The sequence below is a fragment of the Vipera ursinii genome (assembly GCF_947247035.1).
Source record: "Vipera ursinii genome assembly, chromosome: 2".
In the NCBI taxonomy this organism is placed as follows: domain Eukaryota; kingdom Metazoa; phylum Chordata; class Lepidosauria; order Squamata; family Viperidae; genus Vipera; species Vipera ursinii.
Window position 1 is genome coordinate 6180612 of NC_139513.1, and position 26699 is coordinate 6207310.

Here is a 26699-nt window from a genome sequence, read left to right on the forward strand (position 1 = left end):
TAGACATTCCCAATTCCAGCAACCATTCCTTATGTTTTAGCCGCCAGTCCCCTGATCATCTTTGTTGCTCTACTCTGTACACTTTTCTAGAGTCTCAACATCTTTTTTACACCATAGTAACCAAAACTGGATGCAGTATTCCACGTGTATCCTTACCAAGGCATTGTAAACACTTCACATGATCTTGATTCTATCCTTCTGTTAATTCAGCCTAGCACTGTGTTGCCTTTTTTGGCAGCTGCAGCACATGGCTGGCTCCTGTTTAAGTGATTGTCCACTAGGACTCCAAGATTCCTCTCTCAGTTACTACTATTGAGCAAGGTACCACCTATACCAGGGGTAGGCAACCTTGGCTCTTTTATGACTCATAGACTTTAACTCCCAGAATTCCTGGCTCAGGAATTCTGGGAGTTGAAGTCCACAAGTCATAAAAGAGCCAAGTTTGCCTACCCCTGACCTATACTGTACCTGTGCATTTGGTTGTTCTTGCCTAAATGTAGAGCCTTTTATCTTTAGTCATAAGAATCATTTCCTTTTTTCTTTGAATATGAAATTGTAACAGAGAAATACATGAAGCTAAACTGTTTTTTTAAAAAATTGAGTAGTTACTTATCAAAAATTCAGAGATAAATTCAAGAGACTGCTCAATGTAGGCATAAACTAAGAAGTATCTCTAACAGGGAAATTTACCAATGTCAGGCACAAGAGAGGCCTTAAATCCCACTTTTTCCCCCCAGTGTCTTCCCCAAGCTGCTTCTATTTACTCCAACAGAAGAACTAAATCCTTTCCCCAAATAAGGAGTCTCTTCTTTTTATTCCCTGGATCAAGAAAGTCCTGATTCTGTCAAGATATGTTGCTGTATTATCATGGGAAGCAGGCTCCATCTTGTAAACACCAATGACATCAGAGTTTCTGGTGCCTCAAGTTCGCAAAAATTTAGTGAGTGGAGGAACCCCCAAAGCCACACCAAGGAATGTCAAACTACAACTGCACAGCAACCCACCAGTCTGAGGTGGTGACAGCACGGCTTTGTCCAGATGAGAAATTATGGCAAACAAACCCACAGTCTAATGGGTTACGGAGAAGCAGAGAGTCAGCAGGATCTTGTCATGGATGGTATCACACATTGAAAACAGCTTCACATAATCACTGAATTAAGAAGTGGCGCTTGCTGGTCCAATTCCGTTTGTTAAAGTGTGCTCCCTCTTCAGTTTGTGATTCCACGTTTCTAAGGTTAAGTCTTTTCACATTCCATGTTTCACCTCATTGAATAGTGAGGAAAACAACACTGATTTGAAGCAACTGACCCCTATCTGGAGACACAGAATGGAAAAATGAGGGAAATTTATCTACTGTTCTAGCAAAAAAAAAAGATACAGCATAAGAAAGTAAGTGTGCTCCTTAGGGGGAAAAAAAATCACCCGTCAAATATTTTATTCTAAAATTAAAAGGACAAGCACTGTAGTAAACTTTTTACAAAGCTGCACAACATGTGGATTTTTGGAAAGGAGGAGATGTAATCCTGGTTTATTATGGGGTTGGTGTCAGCAAAAGTAGTTATTATGTGTTTCAATTTTACCACCATCACAATAATTTTTTAAAACATTAAATCAGATTCTGCCACGTTCATTCTGTATTGCAGGATAAATCTTCCGTTTCTTCTATGGGACACCGCATCAAATGCTTCCACAGAAATATTATATGTTTCCTGGGTTTGGTTTGGTTTTGTTTAACAAGGCTAAACATTCCCATTAGCCTCGAGTCTGTTTTCATGGGACTTTAATCCTGACCAACCATATAAATCCTCGCCAGCCTCTGATAAAACGGTCCCTGATTACATCAGGAAAAATATTCAAAATTGTCTAACAATATGGAAAGGGACTCATGATCTGTTGGTGAAGACTTAAGCAAAAAAAAAAAAACAACAACCTACCAACCCTCTCAATATTCCACAGTTTTTTCTCCTGAGTGGAACTTTTCTGGTAGGTAAAGGTAAAGGATCCCCCGCACGTGTGCTAGTCGTTTCCAACTCTAGGGGCCAGTGCTCATCTCCGTTTCAAAGCCGAAGAGCCAGCGCTTGTCCGAGGACGTCTCCGTGGTCATGTGGCCGGCATGACTAGACCCCAAAGGCGCACGGAGTGCTGTTACCTTCCCACCGTAGTGGTCCTTATTTTTCTACTTGCATTTTTACGAGCTTTCAAACTGCTAGGTTGGCAGAAGCTGGGACGAGTAACAGGCGCTCACTGTTACCCGGCACTCGGGATTTGACCCGCCAAACTGCGGACTTTCTGATCGACAAGCTCAGCGTCCTAACCCACTGAGCCACCGCGTCCCTTTTTCTGGTAGGCAAGTCCCCTTAAAATAGTTGCATTGCTCCATTTCTTGATGTACTGTCTCTCCTGTATGGATCAGCTCTTCGATCCACAGGTTTAGCATCCATGAAGTTCATCCAAAGTCAGATATGTATTTTCTTGAAGGTGGGAGGGGGAGGATGACCACCACTGGCACCAAAGGTTTGTCCATGCTCATAGTCTGCCCTATGGGAAATAAGGGCAGTGACACATTTTAACCCATTTCTACACTTCTACACTTTACAGTTCTCCAGTGCGGATTCATTTAGATCTGATGAGGCTCCATTTTCAACTGAACGTTACCGCAAAGTCAACATATTTCTGGTGTTTTTCGCTCGCGGGTCTCTCTTTACTAGGACAGGGCTTTTCAACCTTTTCACCCATTGTACCACTTTTAGGATATGGCAACAACCGAGTATCACCAGTCGCCTAGGAAGGTGTCAAAAACTTGATGACCAAAAAAAAGAAAAGGAAAAAAGTGATGAAGTACAGGTAGTCCTCGACTTACAACAGTTCGCTTAGTGACTGTTCAAAGTTACAATGGCAGTGAAAAAAGTGCCCCCCAAGCTACAGCCGAGCAAGACACCCGCCTGCTCACCCGGCGGCTTGGCAGCGGGGGTGGGGTTGGGTGTGTTTGGTTTTTATTCCCCCCCCCCTCTGCTGGGTGGTTACATCAGGTTTTGGTCACTTCACATGACCCTGGGACACTGTGACCGTCCTAAATATGAATCAGTTGCCAAGCATCTGAATGTAAATCACAAGACCCTGGAGATGCTGCAACATTCCAGCTGATCAGTGTTTCTTCTGGGCTCAGAAGCACCAGGATCCGTGCCGAGCTCCAGCTGAATCCTGGAGCTTCCGCTGAGCCCTGACAGCCCCGAAGAAGCGCTGATCCTGGTGCTTCCACTGAGCCCTGACAGCCCTGCAGCTCCAGCTGTCTCTCGCTCAGGCTTGTGCGGTGCTGCCACCGGTTCAGCTCATTCCCCTCCCCTGCTACCACTTCTAGGATGGTCGTGTACCACCTGCCAGGGGCCAATGTACCACAGGTAGTACCCGTACCACAGGTTGAAAAGCCCTGGATTAGGAGAAGAAAACACTTGTGATGAACGCTCCCGAGCTTATGGTTTCTCTCTTGTGTGGATTCCTGTGTGTTGTGAAAGGTGAGTTTTCTGACTGAAGCCCTTTCCACACTCGGAGCATTTGAATGGTTTCTCCCCCGTATGAATCCTTTTATGGCAAATAAAATGACTGAGGCATTTGAAACTCTTTCCACATTCCAAACACTTAAAAGGTTTCTCCCCGGTATGAATCCTTCTATGACAATTCAGATCTGAGCGAACACTGAAGTTCTTTCCACACTCGGAACACCTGTAGGGCTTCTCACCTGTGTGCATTCTTTCGTGTTTTTTAAGGTGGCAGTTTCGCCTGAAGTTCTTCCCACACTTCAGGCATTTGTATGGTTTTTCCCCTGTGTGGATCCTTCGATGGTAAATAAAGGTCGTTCTCTGACGGAAGCATCGCCCACACTCTGTACATTTATATGGCTTCTCCCCCGTGTGGATTCTTACATGTATCACAAGACTAGATCTTCCACTGAAGTTCCTTCCACACTTCAAGCAGGTATATGGTTTCTCCCCAGTGTGAGTTCTTTTATGTCTTGTAAGGTGGCCGCTCTGAGTGAATCTCCTTCCGCACACCAGGCAGATATACGGTTTCTGTCCCGTGTGCTTTCTTTTGTGAGCTGTAAGGCGACTTCTCCTACTGAATCGCTTTCCGCACTCCAGGCATTTATACGGTCTCTCCCCTGTGTGAATCCTCTTATGGTACATAAGATCCGAGGAGCCACTAAAACTCTTTCCACACACCAGGCATTGATACGGTTTCTCCCCTGTGTGAGTCCTTTTGTGTTGCATAAGGCTACTGTTCCGCCCAAAGCTCTTTCCACACTCCAGACACTTGTATGGTTTTTCTCCTGTGTGGATCCTTTTATGGTAAATAAAGGTAGTTTTCCGACTGAAGCTCTTATCACACTCTGTACATTTATATGGTCTCTCTCCCGTGTGGCTCCTTACATGTTTGATAAGGTTGGAACTTCCACTGAACTTCCTTCCGCAGTGAAGACACGAATACGGTTTCTCCCCAGTGTGGGTTCGTTGATGTCTGGTAAGGTGACCTGTCTGACTGAATTTTTTTCCACACACCAGGCATATATATGGTTTCTCCCCGGTGTGGGTCCGTTCATGGACAGTAAGCTTACATCTGTGACTGAAGGTCTTTCCACACTCCAAGCATTTATACCGTTTTTCCATTGGGGGATTTTCTGGGGGTAAAATAAGTAACTGTTTCTGGCTAAAACTCTTTTCACACACATACGGCTTCTCCTTTTTATGTGATGTAAAATGATTGTTCAACGTGAATTTTTCTACACAATTTATAAATGTATATGGTGTCTCTGGGATGTATGATGGCTGATGTAAAACAAGAGAAGACCTAAGGCTGATACTTTCCTCATATTCTTGATATTCATATTGTTCCTTTTCAGTCTGGTTTGCATAATATTCACTGAAGACAAATTTCGCTCTGTCTGTCTTGTCACATCCAAGATATTTTCCAACTTCTTCTTGTTGCTGAAGTTGCTGGGTTGGGAGGCCAAGGACTTCATTGTGATCAGAAAGAGAAGACTTCTTCCTTCCACTCTTTAGGCATTTTTTTGAAGTTTTTCGAAGTCCCCCCTTGATTCCGAGCATTTTTTCTTGAAACTGGAATAGTGCTAGGTTGGGCTCCTGGTAATTCTCATGCTCTTGCCCAAAACCTGATTTGACGAAGAAGAGAAAAAAAATAATTAATCATTACGTCCATCGCAGAAAAACGCTGCAACTGTTATTTTTGCATTTACAACATTTTGCTAGACTCCTCTTTGTATGGCGTAAATCTTTCAGTTCATTTAAGGTTCTACCTCAAACATTATGTACTTTGGGGCAATTCCCTACTTAATTTTTATGAGGTATTTTGGTTTTGGAGACAAAAAAAACCCCTTCTTTTTTGTTATCTGAAGACTGAATAATCAGGAGCAAGGGGTATCGAAACAAAATGTATGAAGCAATTGACGCCTTGATTTCATTACAGCAAGTGCAGTTTCAAGAATCCCCTACGTTACATACTGACACACCTAGCCTGAATTCATGAAGGCACTTGAAATGACATAATCATTAGTCTTATCTCTCCTAAGGTGAACATCACCCTCAAACATAAAAGAAATCTCTTGAGATTCTCCTGGTTGACAGTACAAACTAAAATGCAGTTTTCCTGATAAGGAAAAGCTTCCTTCCGCTCTACTCTCCGTGTCCTAGGATCAGGTGAAGGAGGCAGCTGTTCCTTGTCAGAGGGGATCTTTTGTCTCTCATCACTGCTGCCGATCCTTCCCTGCATTTATTTCCTCTTGTGGAGGAAATAAATCTAACGAACAAAATGGAGGCTGCACTTGTTTGCCTCCCCGCCTTTTAGACATGAGTTCGGTTAAACCCCAGGTCTTCTCTTTACCTAGCCCTTTGAGACCTGAAAAAGGGACGCGGTGGCTCAGTGGGTTAGGATGCTGAGCTTGTCGATCAGATGGTCGGCAGTTTGGCAGGTCGAATCCCGAGTGCCGCGTAACAGAGTGAGCGCCTGTTACTTGTCCCAGCTTCTGCCAACCCAGCAGTACGAAAGCATGTAAAAATGCAAGTAGAAAAATAGGGACCACTACAGTGGGAACGTAACAGCGCTCCGTGCGCCTTTGGCGTCAAGTCATGCCGGCCACATGACCATGGAGACATCCTCGGACAAGCGCTGGCTCTTCGGCTTTGAAACGGAGATGAGCCCCGGCCCCTAGAGTTGGAAACGACTAGCACGCATGTGCGGGGGAACCTTTACCTTATGAGACCTGAATTGATCCGCCTTGCTCTAGACAACCCGCCCCCCCCCGGCTGCAGTCCCATCAAAACAAAAAACAGAAGTCTTATCCACTCCTAGTACAGCCCACGGCTGCCCTTAAAAGGGAACTGCAACATAGACAAGTCCAAACCTTCCATTCTCCATCATCAGACGTCAACATTCCCTCTCCTGAACAATGGACTTCTTCAGCTATGCCGCCCTCTTCAAAGGCCCATCTTGCCAAATAGCAGCACTACAGGTATTCCTTGTTTAGTTACTGCCTCAGAGAGTGACCAGTTATGAAGGTGATGAAAAAGTCAATGCTCACATTTATGACATTCACAGCATTTCTCTCAGCCACGTGTTCCCCAATGAAATCAGTCAGTACATGTTTGTTTTCTCTCCCCTCCTCGCAGAAGGGGAGAGATTGCCTAAACGAGCTACTTCTTCCTTAGCTGCTGTTCTTTGCAAGGCAGCACATCTCTGCTAATGTCACATTAACAAAACAGTCCAGAATTGTTGATTTAGAGACTCAATCGCAGCTACTGCCTAACATTGACAAGACCCTAATCAATGTCAATGTCACATTCAAAACTTTTGTTTTGCCTCCTCCAGGTAAACAGCCTGTATTGCTTCAATCTATAACTCTCTTGTAATCCCTCTCTCTCCAATGAATATGAAAATGATTCTCTACATGTGAATTATCCCACCAGTATCAGGGTGAGCATTCCAAAGCATGAATGGAGAAAAAAGGCTATCAACTTCCACAAAGCTTCTCGGTTTGGGGTTACCCAGCTGTTGGGGGTCTGAGCCCTGTGTAAAGCGAAGGAAAACTGAAATATATTCATAAGCAGAATCGTGGTCACGTAGTTTTTCCACTTACTTTACTACTTCGTTTAACGAAAGAGTTGCTGGTCCCCACTGCAGTCACTAAAAGAGAATTATTGTCACCCCCAGTTGCACTGACAAGGATTTGTCTAGCTTCCCCAAACTGCTTAGCCAATCAGATCTGTGGGATTTTCCAGCTTGTAACCATTAAGTTCTAGAAAAATCATCACTTTACTATTACTCTGGGCCCCTCTTTCTTGTAAAGCAGGTACTCAACAATTCTTGCAAAAAAGCTCGGTTCTTTTCCTCAGTGTTGTAATTCTCCTTTAGACTGAATCCACAGCAGCTTCTAACACTACATTGTGTTGAAGCACCCGGGGGGGGGGAGAAATGCCACTTATTCTGATCTCTACAGGCAACGTACACATCTTCAACTCAAAGATAAAGGGAGGGCCCTTTTGTCCAAACTGATGGTATGAGAAACTGCCACTGATTATTAGGCAACCTTAGAGATGCAGCAGTTATAAGGAATAGACAATCATTCTTCACCTAAAGCAGGGGTCCCCAACCTATGCTCTGCGGCCCACTGCCAGGCCATGGCCTACTGGCCACCAGGCCATGGGACAGGCTGGACAGTACGCACACTTGTGCATGCACTTACCCCCACTTGTGCTAGCGCCCGTGGACCTGTTTACTCATGCGCTTGGGGCTAACAGCAGCAGTGGCTAGTGCTGGCATGCATGCCAAATTGGGGCCGCTAGTGCCTGCGGGTTGCACACCCCGTTTGCACATGCACGCAGGGCTAGCAGTGGCAGTGGCTACCACCTGCATGCATATGCAAAGGGGGCTGCTAGCGCCATGCGGCTTGCGCGGCCTGTTTGCACATGCACACGGGGCTAGCAGGAACAGCGGCTAGCGCACATGCAAATCGGGCCGCTAGCCACATGCGGGTGCGTGCGGCCCCGTTTGCGTGCGGCCCTGTTCACGTGCTTGTGCGTGTGGGTGTGCCTACAAATTTCCCAGCTGCTCCTTTTCCCTCTGGGCCGCCAGCATAAAAACGTTGGTGACCTCTGACCTAAAGTAGTTCAGGTTATCAGCTCTGGAATCAGACTAAAGAAAAATTGTCATCTTGGCTAAAGAACTTCCTGGAAAGCTCAGATGAGAAATGATCTTCTAAAGTATCTACCAGCTTGTCCATTTAAGCAAGAAAGTCCTTCTAGGTAGAATCTGCTTTCTGAGCACTTACGGCAGCAAAAGACTTCCGCAAATGCCTGAATACCAGAGCAAAACAGATCCTTACCCAGAATGGCCACATTCCTAGAATTCTCCAGCATGACTTCTCTGTGTAAGGCTCTCTGGCGAGAATCCAGCAGAGCCCACTCCTCTTCCGTGAAATACACAGCCACCTCCTCAAAGGATACGGAGCCCTGAAATTCAAAGGAAACGTTCCTCAGCAGAGACAACCCAGAAAGTTCTCTTCCACCTTTCCAATATCCCAAAAGTAAGTTTTATAAGGCAGAAAATGCTGCTTTTGTGACATAATCTACTACTAGGTTTCACAGCTGCCTCTCCAACAATCCACCTGTCTGGTTAGAATGTCTTCCTACCACAATTCATTTTGGAGGAAGACGTTGAAGAGATACGCCATTTTGTCACCTCTTTTTCTGAAAGAAAACGTTTTTTCTTTTTGATGTAATAACTCCATACCTGTCATATATCACTTTTATCTGAATATTAACTGAATCTTGCTTGAGCAAGTCAAGACTAGTTAAATGTCTATGGAGAATCATCCAGGTCATAAGTTATCCCAAAGGTGCTTTTTCACGAGGCAACTGGGCTTTCTTGTTTTTCTTTGAAGACGTTTTGTTTCTCATCCTAGAAACATTTTCATCTCCTAAAGAAGTTTCGTGGACAAGAAGTGAAATGTCTTCAAAGAAAACATGGCTGGCTCCAGGCGGTTATATCTGCTTCCTTGAGTGAGGGTTATTTCCCCACCGTCTTGAAGGAGGCGGTGGTGAGACCTCTCCTCAAGAAGCCTGTCTTGGACCCAGCTGGATTGAACAACTTTCGTCCAGTCTCCAACCTTCGCTTTCTTGCGAAGGTTGTTGAGAGTGTGGTGGCGCATCAGCTCCCTCTGGTCCTGGATGAAGCGGATTTTCTGGACCCCTACCAATCGGGTTTCAGGCCCGGGTACAGCACGGAGACGGCATTGGTCGCTCTGGTGAATGATCTCTGGAGGGCGCGGGACAGGGGATATTCCTCTGTCCTTGTCCTATTAGACCTCTCGGCGGCTTTCGATACCATCGACCATGGTATCTTGCTGCGGCGTCTCAGGGGATTGGGAGTGGGAGGCACAGTTCTTCAGTGGTTCTCCTCCTATCTCCTGGGACGCTCGCAGTCGGTGTTGGCAGGGGGGCAGAGATCGGCCCCTAGGTCTCTCGTTTGTGGAGTTCCTCAGGGGTCGGTTCTCTCGCCTCTCCTGTTCAACATCTATATGAAACCGCTGGGTGAGATCATTCGTGGTTTTGGAGTTGGGTATCATCAATATGCCGATGATACCCAACTTTTCTTTTCGACCCCAAACCACCCCAGTGATGCCCTCGCTGTGATGTCCCGTTGCCTGGAGGCGGTTCGGGTCTGGATGGGGAGGAACAGACTTCAACTCAACCCTGACAAGACTGAGTGGCTGTGCATTCCGGCATCCCGGGACATTCAAAATGTTCCATCTCTTTCTATGGGGGGTGAGCTCTTACCCCCCGTGGATAGGGCTCGCAACTTGGGAGTCCTCCTAGATTCACGGCTAACCCTGGAAGACCATATAGTGGCCGTGACTAGGGGGGCTTTCGCCCAGGTTCGCCTGGTGCACCAGTTGCGGCCCTATCTGGACCGGGATGCCCTGTGCACGGTCACTCATGCGCTCGTGACCTCTCGCCTTGACTACTGTAATGCTCTCTACATGGGGCTTCCCTTGAAGACCACTCGGAGGCTCCAACTGGTACAGAATGCGGCCGCGAGAGTTGTCTTGGGAGTTTCCCGGTACTCCCATGTTACACCTTTGCTCCGCGAGCTGCATTGGCTACCAGTTGTCTTCCGGGTGAGGTTCAAGGTCTTGGTTATGATCTTCAAGTCCTTACATGGCATGGGTCCGGGTTACCTCAGGGACCACCTGCTGCCGGCGTCAACTCCCCTCCGCCCTGTGCGTTCCCACAGAGAGGGCCTCCTCAGGGTGCCTCCGGTCAGGGAATGCCGACTGGCGGCCCCCAGGGGGAGAGCCTTCTCTGTGGGCGCTCCGGCACTTTGGAATCAACTGCCGGTGGAGCTCCGGATGACATCAGACCTCCGAACCTTCCGTCGCGGCCTGAAGACCCATTTATTCGAATTAGCTGGTCTGGCCTGATGGGGGAATATGGGTTTTTAAAATAGTTGTTTTTATTATTGTATTATTGTTTTTATTTGGGCATTGGTTTAATCTTATTTTAACTTTTGTATCGTAATTATATATGCCCTGTGAACCGCCCTGAGTCCCCAGGGAGAAGGGCGGTATATAAATTAAATAAAACCTAAAACCTAAACCTAAAAACAAGAAAGTCCAGTTGCCTTGTGAAAAAGCACCTTTGGAAGTCAAGACTAGTGTTTTAGACTTTAAAAGAAGTGACTTCAATGCTAAGAAAGAGACTAGGGAATATTCCATGGATGGGAATAATAATAATAATAATAATAATAATAATAATAATAATAATAATAATAATAATAATAATAATAATAAAACAAAAGTTGGAAGGGACCTTGGAGATCATCTAGTCCAACCCCCTGCTCAGGCAGGAAACCCTATACCAGGGGTAGGCAACCTTGGCTCTTTTATGACTCATGGACTTCAACTCCCAGAAGTCCTGAGCCTACCCCTGCCCTATACCATTTCAGACAAATGGCTGTCCAATATCTTCTTAAAGACTTTCAGTATTGGAGCATTCACAGCTTCTGGAGGCAGGTGGTTTCACTGATTAATTGTTCTAACTGTCAGGAAGTTTCTCCTTAGTTCTAGGTTGCTTCTCTCTTTGGTTAGTTTGCATACTAAATACTAAAAGGAAACACAGTTCAAGATGCTTGGTAAAGCCTATACATATCTATACTTTTAACAGGCTCTGCTTCCAGCTGAGGAATTCTGGGAGTTGAAGTCCACAAGCCATAAAAGGGCTAATTTTGAAGACCCCTGGTGTAAGTCTACATAGAAAGTGGTATTACCTTCCACGTCTTTGGTTTCAAGTTTGGTCTACCTTGGAGGAATGTTCCTTCTGTAGCTTGTGTTTAAACCAGAGGTCCCCAACCTTTTGGGCACCAGGGACCAGTACCGTTGAGGGAGGTTTTTCCGCAGACCAGAGGGTGCGTGGTTTTGTGTGCTGCCTGCGTCCCACAGATGGGGCTTTGCTTGTTTGTGTTGCTGGCATGCCGTGGCCTGGTACCGGTCCATAGAACGGGGGTTGGGGACCCCAGATTTAAACAATCATCTTGAAAGTGGAACCAAGCTAAATTTTGATCTCAACACTTGACCTCCTTTGTTGTGTAGTGAGTTTCTTGCAAGCAGGAGGCGAGACGAGAGGGTTCAAACAGGAACATTGCTTTATTGTAAACAGGAACAGAACTGAGAACAGAGGCTTCTACGCAGCTACTTATACGGTTGGCCACTAGGCAGCAGCCAATAGGTTTGAAGAACCTATTCCCGCCCCAGAGCCAACCAATGATTGTCTTGGAGACTGCATGTTTGGGCAGCCAGTGACAGTTACACAGACACCCTGATTAGGTAATCTGAAGCAGCATTCAAAGATACGTGAAACATTTCAAGTAAAAAGGCCCAATACATTACATCCTTAACAAGCTTTGTGTAGAATAGATTGTCATGCCACAAATGACACCTGCCCCCCCTCAAGATTTTCCTGCTCTGACAAGCCTCCTTACCTGAGCTGTTGTGGCTCCACCAGACAGACGAGATGTTTCAGGGGTTTCCATAGACAAACTTGCATTCCCTGTGATCAAGATAAAAGGATAAAAGGAGATGGACAAAAAAGTGTTTGGAAGCTGACTGAGTCGACTATTGCAGGGGTTCCTAACCCCCGGTCCGTGGACTGGTACTGGGCCATGGGATGCCGACAATCGGTCCGCACAAACAAGCAACGCCCCATCCGTGGGATGCAGGCAGCACACAAACCCACCCACTCTCTGGTCGGTGGAAAAACTTTTCTCCACAGAACCGGTCCCTAGTGCCCAAAAGGTTGGGAACCTCTGAGCTATTGGGAAGCACTACAGTATGTGTAGAAGAAGCACTAGAATCAGTGCTTTTTTTGTAAAAGAAAAAGGTGCCGGAACTCACACATGTCATATAACCCATCTTGCCTACCCTACAAGGTTCCATCCAAAAAAGGTGCTGGAACTCCGTTCTGAGCATTCTATGAGGAAAAAAAGCCCTGACTAGAACGAAATGGCTTCAGGCTTCATTGCCCGCAGAAGTAACCTGTCACTTACGTGGCAACAAAACCTGAGTTGGATCTTCCTCTGAGAAGCCCAACAGCTGCTCCACAGAGAGATCTCCTCCACCTTCAGGAAGTACGGTGGCCATCTTCATCAACTGGCCCTGCAATTTAAAACATTGAAACAATTGAACACTGCTGCATCAAGGGGGGTCCTTTTGTGTCTCCAAATGTTAGACCGTGCTAAGCTTGTAAGCCGCCCTGAGTCTTCGGAGAAGGGCGGGATATAAATGGAATTAAAATAAATAAATAAAAATAAATATCCATATCCGACTATATCCATAGCTGGAGAGAGGCAAATTCCCTTCTTCCTCTGGAATAATCCGGAGGGGGGAAACCACCACTCTGGGAGTGAAAATGGAGGGAAACTCAAGTCCCTTCCACTGTCACCGCCTGCAGTTGTGTCTCCAAAGCTGGATCACATCCATAGGTGGAGATGCAAATTCCCCTTGGGTTCCTATATAGAATAATCCGGAGGAGGAAAACTGGGAGAGAAAAGGAAGAGAAAACCAAGGTCTCTCCTACACTGAGGCACTTGAGAGCCTGACAAGGCAAAACAGCCTTTCCTCCCTGGAGGGGATCCTCCCGCTCTTTTCACCCGCTGCTGCCGCTTCCGCTCCTCTCGGGCCCGGCTGAGCAGGAATCCCCTCAGGCGCGCCGCTCTCCGCCCGCCACCTCCGCAGCCAGCCCGCCATCTCCGTGGGCAGCGCGCCCAGGATCCGCTTCAGGATCCCACACACACACACACCCGGTCCGCCAGCCGGGCTTGGCCGCTCCCGCTCGGGCTTCAGCCAGCCGGGGTAAAAGCGGCTGCCGCAGGCGGCTGCAAGAGAGCGGCTGGGGAGGAAGAACCTCCGCCTCCTCAGCAGGGAGGCTCCTCCGCGCGGCTCCGGATCCCCCTCAGGCTCGGCGGCAGGAAAGCCCGGCGCTGCTCCCGGCGTGGTCGAGGCTATCGGCCGGGCCGCGCTCCTTTCCCCGCGGCGGCGGCGGCGGCGCCTCCTCCTGGTTGAGCCTCCGCTCCTTCCCTGCCCGCCTCTGGCCGGGAGCCTCCGCCGGATGCCGATCCGCTACGCGCAGCCCCGGCATCCCTCCGGATTCCCTCCCATTTTCCACTCCCGACCGCCTCCTCCTTCCCGGGAAAGAAGGGAAAGGAAAAAAAAAAAAGCCTACCGGCTAAGCTGGATCGGGGCCAGCGCAGCTGTCATTCACTCCCGACTCTCTCGGCTCCGACTTCAGCGTAAAGGGCCCTCGCGGCCTCTGGGAAGGCAACGGCGAGCTTCTTCCTAGGGCAGGGGTAGGCAACCTCGGCTCTTTTATGACTCATGGACTTCAACTCCCAGAATTCCTGAGCCAGCCATGACTTCAACTCCCAGAATTCCTGAGCCAGCCATGCTGGCTCAGGAATTCTGGGAGTTGAAGTCCATGAGTCATCAAAGAGCCGAGGTTACCTACCCCTGTCCTAGGGGAAACACTTGGGTAAGCTCTGTCCCCTCCTTTGAAGGGGAGTGAGTCTCCTTTGAAACGTCCCCAGTGGCCATCCTACAAAAATGGTGCACCCGGGATTTCCACATATCCAAGATTTTGCTAGGTTCCTCTTTGTATGATTCTCTTAAATATAAGGCTATTTGCTCAGCCGTCAAAGTTACTATTGTGTAGTGCAGGGGTCTTCAAACTTGGCCCTTTTTTGACTTGTGGACTTCAACTCCCAGAATTCCTCAGCCAGTGTTCCTAGCTGAGGAATTCTGGGAGTTGAAGTCCACAAGTCATAAAAGGGCCAAGTTTGAAGACCCCTGGTGTAGTGGGTCCGACGCAAGGAAGAGACGCCAGCCGGTGTGTGCCTGCATACATAACAGTTACTACGGCAAGGAACAAACGGTAGTTATCCCCAGCCTCCAAAGTGACCCCTGTTGCAATGCTCCTGTCATCATGTAAACAAAATGTGGACCCGTTAAGTGACATCTGCAGGGGTGCTTCAACTCCCCTTCCCTGCCTATCTCTACACTTGGCCAGCCACCATTTTGCCACCACGATTCATGATTATATAATTATATAATAATAATAAGTTGGAAGGGACCTTGGAGGTCATTTAGTCCAACCCCCTGCTCAGGCAGGAAACCCTATACCATTTCAGACAAATGGTTGGCCAGTCTCTTCTTAAAAACTTCCATTCTTGGAGCATTCCCCACTTCTGGAGGCAGGTTGTTCCTCTGGTTAGTTGTTGTAACTGTCAGGAAGTTTCTCCTTAGTTCTAGGTTGCTTCTCTCCTTGGTTAGTTTCCATCCTGTTGCTTCTTGTCCTGCCCTCAGGTGTTTTGGAGAACAGCTCGACTCCCTCTTCTTTGGGGCAACCCTTAAGATGTTGAAACACTATCGTGTCACCCCTCGCCCTCCTCTTCGTTAAACTAGACATACCCAATTCCTGTAACCGTTCTTGGTATGTTTTAGCTTCCCTGATCATCTTTGTTGCTCTTCTCTGTACTCTTTCTAGAGACTCGACATCTTTTTTTACATCATAGTGACCAAAGTTGTCTGAAGTGGTCAGGGCTCCCGTTTGCAAAGCCTGCGGGTGGGTGGATTTGGATTTGCCTTTTGTAGATCTTTCAAAAGGATTCGGAGAGGATAACAATCAGCCTAGGGAGCAACTGTCCCCACTCCCACCCCGTTAAGTGTTTTTAAGCCATGGAAGGACCTTCTGCCTGGAATTGGAAGGCTGCCTTTCTGGAGAGTTTGAATCCAAAGTTAATCTGGACAACCATTTGTCTGAAACGTTATAGGATTTCCTGCCTGAACAGTAAGTTAGACTAGAAGACCTCCACGGTCACTTCCAACTCTGCTATTCTATTTCTGTTCTATTCTATATTCCATTCCATTCCATTCCATTCCATTGTTCTGTTCTATTCTATTCTATTCTATTCTATTCTATTCTATTCTATTCTATTCTATTCTATTCTATTCTATTCTCAATAAAGATTCTATTCTGTTGTTCTGTTCTGTTCTATTCCCTTCTCTTCTGTTCTGCTCTTATTCTATTCTGATTGGTGTGTGCTGTCATTCCAAGTCCAGAACTGGTTCATAATTACCTTGTGGAAGAGGGTCCATCGTAAATTCAAATAGTTGCTAAGCAAGTACTAGCCACAGTCCTTAGAAACGAAAAGGAAACCTCAAATATTTTATTGTGAAATTAAAGGACAAGCACTATAGTAAATCTTTACAAAGTTGCATAAAAATGGGGATTTGTGGAGAGGAGGAAGTGTTTTCCCATTTTTTATTAAGGGAAGGGTGTCGGCAGAGGTAGTTATTGAGCGTTTGAGAGTTTCATCACTATCATAATATTTTTGTAACATTAAACCTGATTCTGCTGTTTATTCTGCACTGTAGGACAAACTTTTGCTTTCTTCAATGGGACACCACATCAAATGCTTCCACAAGGATATTAAATCCTTCTTGGTTTTTTGTTTTTTTTTACAGGATTAAATATTCCCATCAGCCTCAGTCTGTTTTCATGGGAATTTAACCTTAACCAACCATATAATCCTCGTCAGCCTCTGATACAACAGTCCCAGATTACATCAGGAAAAATATTCAAGATTGGTCTAACAATGTGGAGAGAGGCTCATAATTCGTTGGCGAAGGCTTAAGCAAAAAACCCAAACCAAATCATCAACTCTTTCCATGTTCCATCCTTTTATACAGTTTCTCTCCCAAGTGGAAATTTTCTGGTAATTTAAGAAGACACGTCCTCTTAAAATAGTGGCTTTGCTTCCTTACTTGATGTATTGTCTCTCCTCCATGGATCAGCTCTTCAGTCAGCAGGTTTAGCATTCATGAAGCTCAACCAAACTCAAGATATGTATTTTTCTGGGGGAGAGCCAGTACTGGTACCGAAAGTTCATTTACACTCATAGGACCTCCTATGGGAAACAAAGGCAGTGGCGTGTTTTAACCCCACTCCAGGCATTTTTATGGTTCTCCTGTGTGGATTCATTTAGGTCTGATGAGACGACATTTCCAACTGAACGTCACTCCAGTCATCATTACCATTTCTGTACTTCAGATATGAGTCTCTTTACAGGAAGAAAACAAGAGGAAAGCTCCCAAGCTGGTTTTTTTCTGTTGTTGGGAAAGGTGATTTTTCTGGCTGAAGTTCTTTCCACACTCTTGAGCATTTGGATGGTTTCTCCCCTGTATGAATCCTTTTAGGGCAAATAAAATAACTGCTCCAATTGAAGCTCTTTCCATATTCCACTCATCTGGTTTCTCCCTTGCATGAATGTGTCTACGATAAGTCACACCTGAGCGTCAGCTGAAGTGCTTTTCAGAGTCCTAGCACTGATACAATTTCTTCCCAGTGTGCATTTTTTTATGTTTCTTAAGGTGGCAGTTTCGCCTAAAGTTCTTCCCACATTCTGGGCATTTGTATGGTTTTTCTCCTGTGTGGATCCTTCGATGGTAAATATAGGTCGTTCTCTGACGGAAGCCCTTTCCACACTCGGTACACTTATATGGGTTCTCCCCCGTGTGGATTCTTACATGTATCACAAGGCTAGATCTTCTACCAAACTTCCTTCCACATTTCAAGCAGGTATATGGTTTCTCCCCAGTGTGAGTTCTTTTATGACTTGTAAGGTGGCCGCTCTGACTGAATCTCCTTCCACACACCAGACATATATACGGTTTCTGTCCTGTGTGCTTTCTTTTGTGAGCTGTAAGGCGACTTCTCCTACTGAATCGCTTTCCGCACTCCAGGCATTTATACGGTCTCTCCCCTGTGTGAATCCTCTTATGGTACATAAGATCTGAGGAGCCACTGAAACTCTTTCCACACACCAGGCACTGATACGGTTTCTCCCCTGTGTGAGTTCTTTTGTGTTGCATAAGGCTAAAATTACGCCCGAAGCTCTTTCCGCACTCCAGGCACTTGTATGGTTTCTCTCCTGTGTGGATCATTTTGTGGCGAATAAAATGACTGCTTTGATTGAAGCTCTTATCACACTCTGAACATTTGTATGGTTTCTCCCCCGTGTGGCTCCTTACGTGCTTGATAAGGCTGGAACTTCCACTATATTTCCTTCCACACTGCAGGCACGAATACGGTTTCTCCCCAGTGTGGGTTCGTTGATGTCTGGTAAGGTGACCCGTCTGACTGAATTTTTTTCCACACACCAGGCACATATATGGTTTCTCCCCAGTGTGGGTCCGTTCATGGACTGTAAGTTTACATCTGTGACTGAAGGTCTTTCCACACTCCAGGCATTTATACCGTTTCTCCATTGGGGGATTTTCTGGGGGTAAAATAAGCAACTGTTTCTGGCTGAAACCCTTTCCACACAAATACAGATTCTTGTCTTTATGTGACGTAAGATGACTGTTCAAACTGAATTTTTCCCCACAATTTATAATTCCATATGGTGTCTCTGGGATGTATGATGGGCGATGTAAAACAAGAGAGGAGCTAAGATTGATATTTTGCCCCTGCTCTTGATGTTCACAATGTTCCTCTTCAGTTTGGTTCAGATATTTACTGAAAAGAGATGTTGCTTTGTCTATTTTGCCAAATCCGAAATGTTTTCCAACTTCTTCCCTTTGCTGAAGTTGCTGGGTTGGGAGGCCAAGGACTTCATTGTGGCTAGAAGACTTCTTCCTTCCATTCTTTAGGGGGTTTTTCGTACTCTTTTGATGTGCCCCCTGATTTCGAAGTATCCCTTTTTCAGACTGGATCACTTGAAATAGCGCTAGGCTCGGCTCCTTGTTATTCTCAGGCTCCTGCCCATAAGCTTATTTGAAAAAAAGAAGAAAAAAAAGCTCATTATTTTCATCACACAATATGGCGCACCTGTCATTTCTGCACATTTCCTGGATATGCTGGTTTCTCTGTATGGTTTTCTTATAGACAGGTAGTCCCCAAGTTGTGTTATTCGTTCAGCCACCATGGAAACTTACCGTGGTGTTTAATGAATGATATTTACCCTCTGTTGCTGGTTCCCGCATTCATGTGAAAAAAACATGCGTGCTTGGCAGCCCACCTAAACTTATAACCATGGGTCCCCCCCACCTGTCTCTACACTTTGCCAGCCACCTCAACACATTAATTATTTTAATTATTTAGTTAATTCTTTTCATCACAGAAAAAAAACATTATTGTTCAATTTCCAAGAATTTGCTAGATTTCGCTTTGGGTGCCTAAAGTTTTCGTTTATGGTTCTACCTCAGACATTATATCCCTTTGGACAATTCCACACTTATTTTTCTGAGGTATGTTTTATTTTCTGAGGTACTCCCTTATCTGGAAGATTAAATAATCAGAAGCATGGGGTCTCAAGAACAAACTGACCTCTTCAATTCCCCAGATTTCTCGGCTTGAAACCTTTTAACTTCTAGAAATACCTTCCACTTACATTTTTTCAGCGTCCCTCTTTCTTGTGAAGCAGGTACTCAACAATCCTTGCAATAAAGCTTTGTTCTCCTCAGTGTTGTGATTCCCCCTTTGGATTATACACAGTACCACATAGTACTAAGTATTGAACAATCCAGGGAAAAATGTCACTTGTTCTGATCTGTACAGGGAGCTTACACATGATTTAATTGAGAGACAGAGAGTGTTTTATCCAAAGAGATGGTATGAGAAGCTGCCACTGATTATTAGCAACCTAGCAGATAGGGCAGCTGTAAGGAACAACTGCCCTGTCTCCTAGATTCAGGGAAGTATCTTCCTCACTTAAAGCGATTCCCGTTATCTGCTCTGGAATCAGTCCAAAGAGAAGCTGTAATCTTCACTAAAGAACTTCCTCAAAAGCTCAGATGAGATAGGATCTTGTAGAGCATCTACCAGCTTCTCCGTTTTACTTTAGTCTTTGAAAAAGAAGCCCCAGAATGTCTTCTTGAGGACTTATGGCAACCAAAGACTTTCCACAAATACCTGAATCTAGAGCAAAACAGGTTCTTACCCAGAGCGGCCACATTCCTAGAATTCTCCAGCATGACTTCTCCATATAAAGCTCTCTGGCTGGGATTCAGCAACGCCCACTCGTCCTCCGTGAAATACACAGCCACCTCCTCAAAAGTTACTGAGCCCTGAAAATCCAAGTAAATGTTCCTCAACAGAAGTCCCGGGAGGTTCTCTCCCATATTTCCAATATCTTAAAAATGACTTAGGTAAGATAGAAGAATGCTTCCTTTCTGACATAATGTACTACAAGGATTTTTTTAGTTCTCGCTCCGAGAATCTACTTCTGGTTAGAATTTCTTGAAGACTTTGAAGAAGTGGGTCACTTTCTTACATCTCCTTCAGTGTGAAAACGTTCGGGGGTTTTTTCCCCCCCTTTGCACAAGCTACTATTTTGGTGAAATAATTTCATACCACACATATATAACTTTTCACTGGATCTCCTCAGACATATTGCCACAATTTAACTGCTCTGATTTTTTTTCCATTTGTTCTGAGTTGTCTTACTAATGCTTCAATAAAATTTCATGTTAAAAATAATTCCTGGCTTTTATTTATTTATTCACATCTTCCCTTTATTGTCTTTACAAGTAATTCATGGTGTCGAACCTATTCAATGCACTTTACATGTCCTATTTATCCCCACCACAACAACCCTGTGAGGTGACTTGGGCTAAGTGTGTGTGACTGGCCCAAAGTTGCATAGCTGGCTTTCATGGCTAAGGCAGGATTAGAACCCGCAGTCTCATGCTTTCTAGCTGGTGCCTTAACAACTAGACCAAACTGTCTTTATTTCTTGCTAACCAATTCCTGAGGTTTTCCACATACTTCAGACAGCAAAGGATTTATCTCAAATAAACTAATGTAACCCATTACAGGTATAAGAAACTTAAACTTATTTATTTTATTTATTATTTATTTTATTTTTGGGACTTATATGCCGCCCTATCTCCCGAAGGACTCAGGGTGGCTAACAACAATAAAAATACAGCAATGTAAAAGTTAAAAAGAATTAAACTAACAGCCCCAATAAAATAATTAAAATTAATAAGTTAAAATTTAAAAACATTTTAAAAATCCCTATTGTCAGTCCAAGTCAGCCTGATGGAAAAGGAATGTTTTAAGGCCACGGCGAAAGGACTGGAGATCCGGGGCCGTCCGAAGCTCAAGGGGAAGTTGGTTCCACAGGGCTGGCGCTCCCACAGAGAAGGCCCTCCGCCTGGGAGTCTCCAGCCGACATTGTCTAGCCGACGGCACCCTGAGGAGGCCCTCTCTGTGTGTGCGCACTGGGCGATGGGAAGTCGTTCCCGGCAGCAGGCGGTCCTGCAAATATCCCGGGCCTAGGCCATGTAAGGCTTTAAAGGTAAGTACCAGCACCTTAAATCTCATCCGGAGGACAACCGGTAACCAATGCAGCTCATGCAGGAGGGGTGTAATATGGGAGTATCGGGATGCTCCCATCTCTACCCGCGCGGCTGCATTCTGCACCAGCTGGAGCCTCCAGGTGGTCTTCAAGGGCAGCCCCACGTAGAGAGCATTGCAGTAGTCTATACGGGAGGTAAACTTATGAATCCATCAATGAAGTCATTATCCCTATTTGATTTTAATGGAGCAAACCAATGATCATGAGAGCTAGGACGAAAAGCCCCTACTAAGACAATCATCATAGAAAAGAAATCTGAGTCTGAGGCAGAAATATAATTTGAGAAAATGTCTCAGGTGTGACACTCACTCGTTCTTGTCAAGTTAAAGGGAGGGTGGGGGCAAATGCAGTCAAACTTGCAAGATTCTGTTAGAGCAACCCAGGGGTCTTCCAACTTGGCCCTTTTATGACTTGTGGACTTCAACTCCCAGAATTCCTCAGCCAGCTGAGGAATTCTGGGAGCTGAAGTCCATAAGTCATAAAAGGGCCAAGTTTGAAGACCCCTGGTGTAACCCTACAAAGAAAGTGGTATTACCTTCTGTGTCTTTGGTTTCAACTTTGGTCTACCTTGGAGGCCTATCCCTTCTGTCCCTTGTGCTTAAACAATCACCGTGACAGCGGAACCAAGCTAAATTTTGATCCCGACCCTTGACTTCCTTAACAAGCTTTGTGTAGACTCTCATGATACAAATTAACCTCCCCCAAAAGCAGGGGGTCCCCAACCCCTGGGCTGGGGCCCACTATAAGGCTGTGGCCTATTCGGAATTGGGCCGCGTAAATGGCTGGCCGGAGGTCAACTTGTGAGAGTGCTGGGGCAGCGGGCACTTAAACACACGTGCACCATCCTGCCACTCGCACAGTCCAGTTCCCCTCTCCATCCCCAGCTGGGCTGCCGAACCGTAAAGGTTGTGGACCGCTGGCCTAAGGATCTCCTGCTCTGATAAAGCTCCCTACCTGAGCTGTTGGGGCTCCACCAGACAGAGGAGGTGTTTCACCGGTTTCCATCGACATCTTTGGCTGCCCTGTAATCAAGATAAAAGATGGATAAAGAATATTTGGAAGCTGAGTGAGTCAGCTATTGGGAAGCGCTGTCGATTAAAGGAAGAAATATCTGTAGAAGAAGCACAAGAATGAAATGGCTTTGGGCTTCGCTGCCCTCAGACGTAACATGTCACTTACCTGGCAACAAGACCCGAGTTGGATCCTCCTCTGAGAAGCCCAACAATTCACCAGAGAGATCTCTGCCTTCAGGAGGTACCGTGGCCATCTTCATCAACTGGCCCTGCAATTTAAAACATACGGTAAAGGTAAAGGTTCCCCCGCACATGCGTGCTAGTCGTTTCCAACTCTAGGGGCCGGTGCTCATCTTCGTTTCAAAGCCGAAGAGCCAGCGCTTGTCCGAGGACGTCTCCGTGGTCATGTGGCCGGCATGACTAGACACCAAAGGCGCACGGAACGCTGTTTCCTTCCCACCGTAGTGGTCCCTATTTTTCTACTTGCATTTTTACGAGCTTTCGGACTGCTAGGTTGGCAGAAACTGGGACGAGTAACAGGCGCTCACTCTGTTACGCAGCACTCGGGATTCGACCCGCCAAACTGCCGACCTTCTGATCGACAAGCTCAGCGTCCTAACCCACTGAGCCACCGCATCCCCCTTTACCTTTATTTAAAACATAGCCAGGGTCAAAGAAGAAGAAAAGTTAAAACAACCGAACATTGGAACGAAGGGATTCTTCTCTGTCCCCCAAAAACGGGAGACGCAAATTCCCTCGGGATTCCCCTTCCTCTTGTGGAATAACGGGGGGACACCACCACTCTGGACCCAAAGTGGAAGGAAACCAAGGTCTCTTTTAACTGCTACAAGCTGCATTTGTGTCTCCAAAGCTGGATTGTGTTTTTGGATATCCCTTAGTTGGGAGACACAAATTCCCTCGGGATTTCCCCTGGAATAAACCTGGAGGAGGAAAAACAGGACTCTGGGAACTGAAAGGCGAGAGAGGCGAAGCTCTCTCTTCTCTATTGATGCCCTTGAGCCGGGCGGCCCTTCCTCCCTGGAGGGGTTCCTCCCAGAAGGACAAGGAAACCAGATCCCCCGGGGGATCCTTCCTCCCAAAGGAGGGGATCCTCCCCTCTCCTCACCTGCCGCCGCCTCCGCTCCTTCCGGGTCCGGCTAAGCAGGAATCTCTCGGCCGGGGGTCCCTCCTGGGCGTCGCTCTCTGCCCGGCACTCCCGCAGCCAGCCCGCCATCTCCGTGGGCAGCGCGGCCAGGAGCCGCTCCACGATCCCCCGGTCCGCCAGCCCGGCTTGGCCGCTGCGCTCGGGTTTCAGCCAGCCGGGGTAAAGCGGCTGCTGCAGGCGGCTGCAAGAGAGCGGCCGGGGCTCCGCCGACGCCCGGCAGCTCCAGCGGAGGAAGCCCTCCTCGGCAGGGCGGCTCCCCCGCGCGGCTCCGGCCCGGCTCTCCGGATCCCCCTCGGGCTCGGCGGCAGGAGGGCCCGGCGCTGCTCCCGGGCTGGGCGAGGCCATCGGGCGAGCCGAGCTGCCTTCCCCGCGGCGGTGCCTCCTCCTCCTCCTCCTCCTCCTCCTGGTTCAGCCGAGCTGCTGATCTAAGCCCCGAGATCCCTCGGATCCCCCTCCCTGCTCCCCGGGCGAGCGAGCTCTTCTTCCTAGAGAAGACGAGGCTCCCACAGCCCCCTCCCCCCCTCGCCTCCATTTAAATGGATCCCGGCGACCCCCCTTCTCCGCCCCTTTGTCACCCGGAGGCAAAGCTGCCTTGCGTTCTCCGACCCCCCGAGGAAAAGATTCCCAAGGATCCCTCTGGAAGGGGATCCCGGGAGGGGTGTGTGTGTGTGGGTGGGAGCTATTGTGGTATTCAGTGCTTTTTTTTTTTTTGTAAAAGGAAAAGGTGCCGGAACTCACACACACGTTACCAGGGGTCTTCAAACTTGGCCCTTTTATGACTTGTGGACTTCAACTCCCAGAATTCCTCAGCCAGCATGCCTGGCTGAGGAATTCTGGGAGTTGAAGTCCACAAGTCATAAAAGGGCCAAGTTTGAAGACCCCTGCACGGTTATACAATCCACCTTGCCTACCCTACAAGGTTCCATCCAAAAAAGGTGCCGGAACTCCGTTCTGAGCGTTCAATGAGGAAAAAAGGCCCTGGTGGTATTGTACTCACACCTTCCTCCGCCCCCGCCCCTTTGTACAGCTAGTCCTCGACTTACAACGCTTCATTTGGCGACCGTTCGAAGTTATGACAGCACAGCACCAAGGGACTTAGGACCATTTTTTTCACACTTAAAAGACCATTGTGGCCAGTGCTTTTTTTTGTAAAAGGAAAAGGTGCCGGAACTCACACATGTTATACAACCCACCTTGCCTACCCTACAAGGTTCCATCCAAAAAAGGTGCCGGAACTCCATTCTGAGCGTTCAATAAGGAAAAAAAGCCCTGGTGGTATTGTACTCACACCTTCCCCCGCCCCCGCCCCTTTCTACAGCTAGTCCTCGACTTACAAACGCTTCATTTGGCGACCGTTCGAAGTTACGACAGCACAGCAGCAAGGGACTTAGGACCGTTTTTTTTTTCACACTTAAAAGACCATTGTGGCCAGTGCTTTTTTTTTGTAAAAGGAAAAGGTGCCAGAACTCCGTTCTGAACGTTCGATGAGAAAAAAAGCCCTGATTATTTTATTTATTTATTTATTTTTATTTTATTAAGTTTATATACCGCCCTATTCCCGTAGGACTCAGGGCGGTGTACAGGGAGGATTAAAAACAAACATACAAAAATTAAAATCAGAATTAAAACAGTTGATTAAATAAAGTCCCAGAAATTTAAAATTAAAACCCAATAAAAAATTAAAACCCCTCAGTCTGGGCCAGACAGCTCAAAGAGCCAAGTTTTCAGGTCCCTGCAGAATGAGCGAAGGTCGGGGGCAGTCCTAATTTTATTATTATTATACCTGTGCCAAAGGAGGACGGAATTAGACAGCCCGACAACCAGTGCTTTTATTGTAAAAGGAAAAGGTGCCGGAACTCACACATGTCGTACAACCCACCTTGCCTCCCCTACAAGGTTCCATCCAAAAAAAGTGCCGGATCTCCGTTCTGACAAAAAAAGCCCTGGTTGTGGCATTCCCCATGGTCGCGGGATCTAAATCGAGACGCTTGGCACCCAACTCATACTTAAGACCGTTGCAGTGTCCCGGGATCGTGCGGATCCCCTTTGGTGACCTTCTGAGAAGCAAAGTCAATGGGGGGGGGGAAGCCAGGCTCGCTTAACAACCGTGTGACTAACTTCACAACTGCAGCGATTCGCTGAACAGCTGTGGGCAAGAAAGGTCGTAAAATGGGGCGAAACTCCCTTAGCAAATGTCTCGCTTAGCAAGAGACGTTTTGGGCTCAGTTGTGGTCATTAATTCGAGGACTGCGTGTTCTTTAAGCCATGGAAGGCCTGGAACTGCAGGGCTCCCTCACGAAGGCTCTGAATCAGGTTTGGACTGGATTTCATCTGGCCTGAGGGATTTCTGCCCTGTTCAGAGATCAGACTAGAATACCCCCTCCTCCTCTCTCAACCTTCGGAGGAGTGCATGATGGGAGATGAGGTACTTCTTTGGGACATGGAGTTCTCTGCTCCACGTCACCGGAAAAGGGGGCTAAATTGCACATTTCACCTTTTTTTATTGTTAAAATATCTTCTTGCACTCAGCTTCAAACTGTTCCCATAATAGTCTGGGAAGCAACGCAAAAATCTGTGAAATCAAACTTTAATTTTGGCCTCTTGGGGACACCAACAAAAAGTCACAAATGGTGCTTTTAGGCAGCCACTGGATCAAAGGACAGCTGTAAAAAAAAACCTTTTGTCTGGGATGCCGACAAAATCGGAGCCTCGTCAAGGATCTGCTCGCTACAGCGTCACGAACTAAATAAAACATTTTGTGACCGAGAAAGCTACACAAGATGTCATGCACAGGGGAGATTTATTTATTTTGTGTCCCACTGTTACGTTTACAAATAATGGAAGGCAGCAAACATATCCTACACACTACCTTCCTCCTATTTCCACAACAACCCTGTGAGGTAGGTTGGGCTGAGAGTGCCTGGCCCAAAGTCATCCAGCTGGTTTTCACAGCTAAGACAAGACTAGAACTCATGGTCTTCTGCTTTCTTGCCTGGTGCCTTAACCACTAGACGTAACTATCTCTCCAACTGAGATGATGATGATCCTGCTTTTTTTCCAGCGTTTTCCCCAGCAGGCTTCCTCTACTGCCACAGAACTCCAGCTTTTCCCCTAAATAAGGAAACTCATTTCTTCTCTCAGTGAAAAATCTCCTTCAGTGTCAAAAGTGCTATTGCCTTATCCAAGGAAGCAGCCAACATCTTGTAAATTCCCTTCTCAGCTCTGGATTCTATTTAATCTGATTATTTTCCTGCCTGCTAAATATGGGCAGCTCCCCTTCTCACAGCAAATACCCTTGGTCTGAAGAGGGAAGAGAATTCCTCTGAGGAACGCAGTCAAGCAAACAAAAGAGTAATGACTAACATGTTTTTTCAGAGTGTGATGGTATACAAAAAGTCCCTTGTGCTTTGAGGGAGTTTGTCCCCAGTTACATCTGGCTGGCCCATTAAGAGTTTTCAGAGAAGACACGTTGAGGGTGCCGTTAGAATACAGAATAATAATAATAATATAATATAATATAATATAATATAATATAATATAATATA

General features: G+C 46.6%; 2 protein-coding genes and 1 long non-coding RNA gene across 7 annotated transcripts in view; all 3 read right to left on the reverse strand.

Moving 5' to 3' along the window:
- LOC310635946 overlaps positions 1–26699 on the reverse strand; it is an 871275-nt gene that overhangs the window by 40484 nt on the left and 804092 nt on the right. The gene's annotated exons all lie outside the window — the stretch shown is intronic.
- LOC310635899 (uncharacterized protein) lies at positions 568–12752 on the reverse strand. 2 transcript variants are annotated; one of them, XM_083355264.1, is made up of 5 exons: positions 12607–12752; positions 12043–12110; positions 8390–8516; positions 3737–5164; positions 568–2538 (listed from the first exon to the last, which is right to left on the reverse strand). In XM_083355264.1, exons 1-5 carry the CDS (start codon positions 12704–12706, stop codon positions 2447–2449), a joined length of 1815 nt encoding a protein of 604 aa, XP_083211390.1. In that variant the 5' UTR covers positions 12707–12752; the 3' UTR covers positions 568–2446. The 2 variants fall into 2 exon arrangements, with proteins under 2 accessions (XP_083211390.1, XP_083211389.1); XM_083355263.1 differs by lacking the exon at positions 568–2538 and having other exon boundaries at positions 3190–5164.
- Positions 15751–23891, reverse strand: LOC310635907 (uncharacterized protein). Of its 2 annotated transcripts, XM_083355279.1 has the most exons (4): positions 23116–23891; positions 22156–22258; positions 21931–21998; positions 18212–18384 (listed from the first exon to the last, which is right to left on the reverse strand). In XM_083355279.1, the coding sequence occupies exons 1-4, from the start codon at positions 23497–23499 to the stop codon at positions 18343–18345; spliced, it is 597 nt and encodes a 198-aa protein (XP_083211405.1). In that variant the 5' UTR covers positions 23500–23891; the 3' UTR covers positions 18212–18342. The 2 variants fall into 2 exon arrangements, with proteins under 2 accessions (XP_083211404.1, XP_083211405.1); XM_083355278.1 differs by lacking the exons at positions 21931–21998; positions 22156–22258; positions 23116–23891 and adding an exon at positions 19555–19848 and having other exon boundaries at positions 15751–18384.

Bases quoted from the DNA above. Each gene is read 5' to 3' on its own strand.
- LOC310635899 (XM_083355263.1), bottom strand. From the start codon at position 12,706: ATGAAGATGGCCACCGTACTTCCTGAAGGTGGAGGAGATCTCTCTGTG. The intron at 12,111-12,606 runs GTAAGTGACAGG...TCTTGATCACAG, and splicing joins AACTCAGGTTTTGTTGCCAC to GGAATGCAAGTTTGTCTATG. The intron at 5,165-8,389 runs GTAAGGATCTGT...TCGTCAAATCAG, and splicing joins TAGGAATGTGGCCATTCTGG to GTTTTGGGCAAGAGCATGAG.
- LOC310635907 (XM_083355278.1), bottom strand. From the start codon at position 19,735: ATGGGAGAGAACCTCCCGGGACTTCTGTTGAGGAACATTTACTTGGAT. The intron at 18,385-19,554 runs GTAAGAACCTGT...TTTTCAAATAAG, and splicing joins TAGGAATGTGGCCGCTCTGG to CTTATGGGCAGGAGCCTGAG.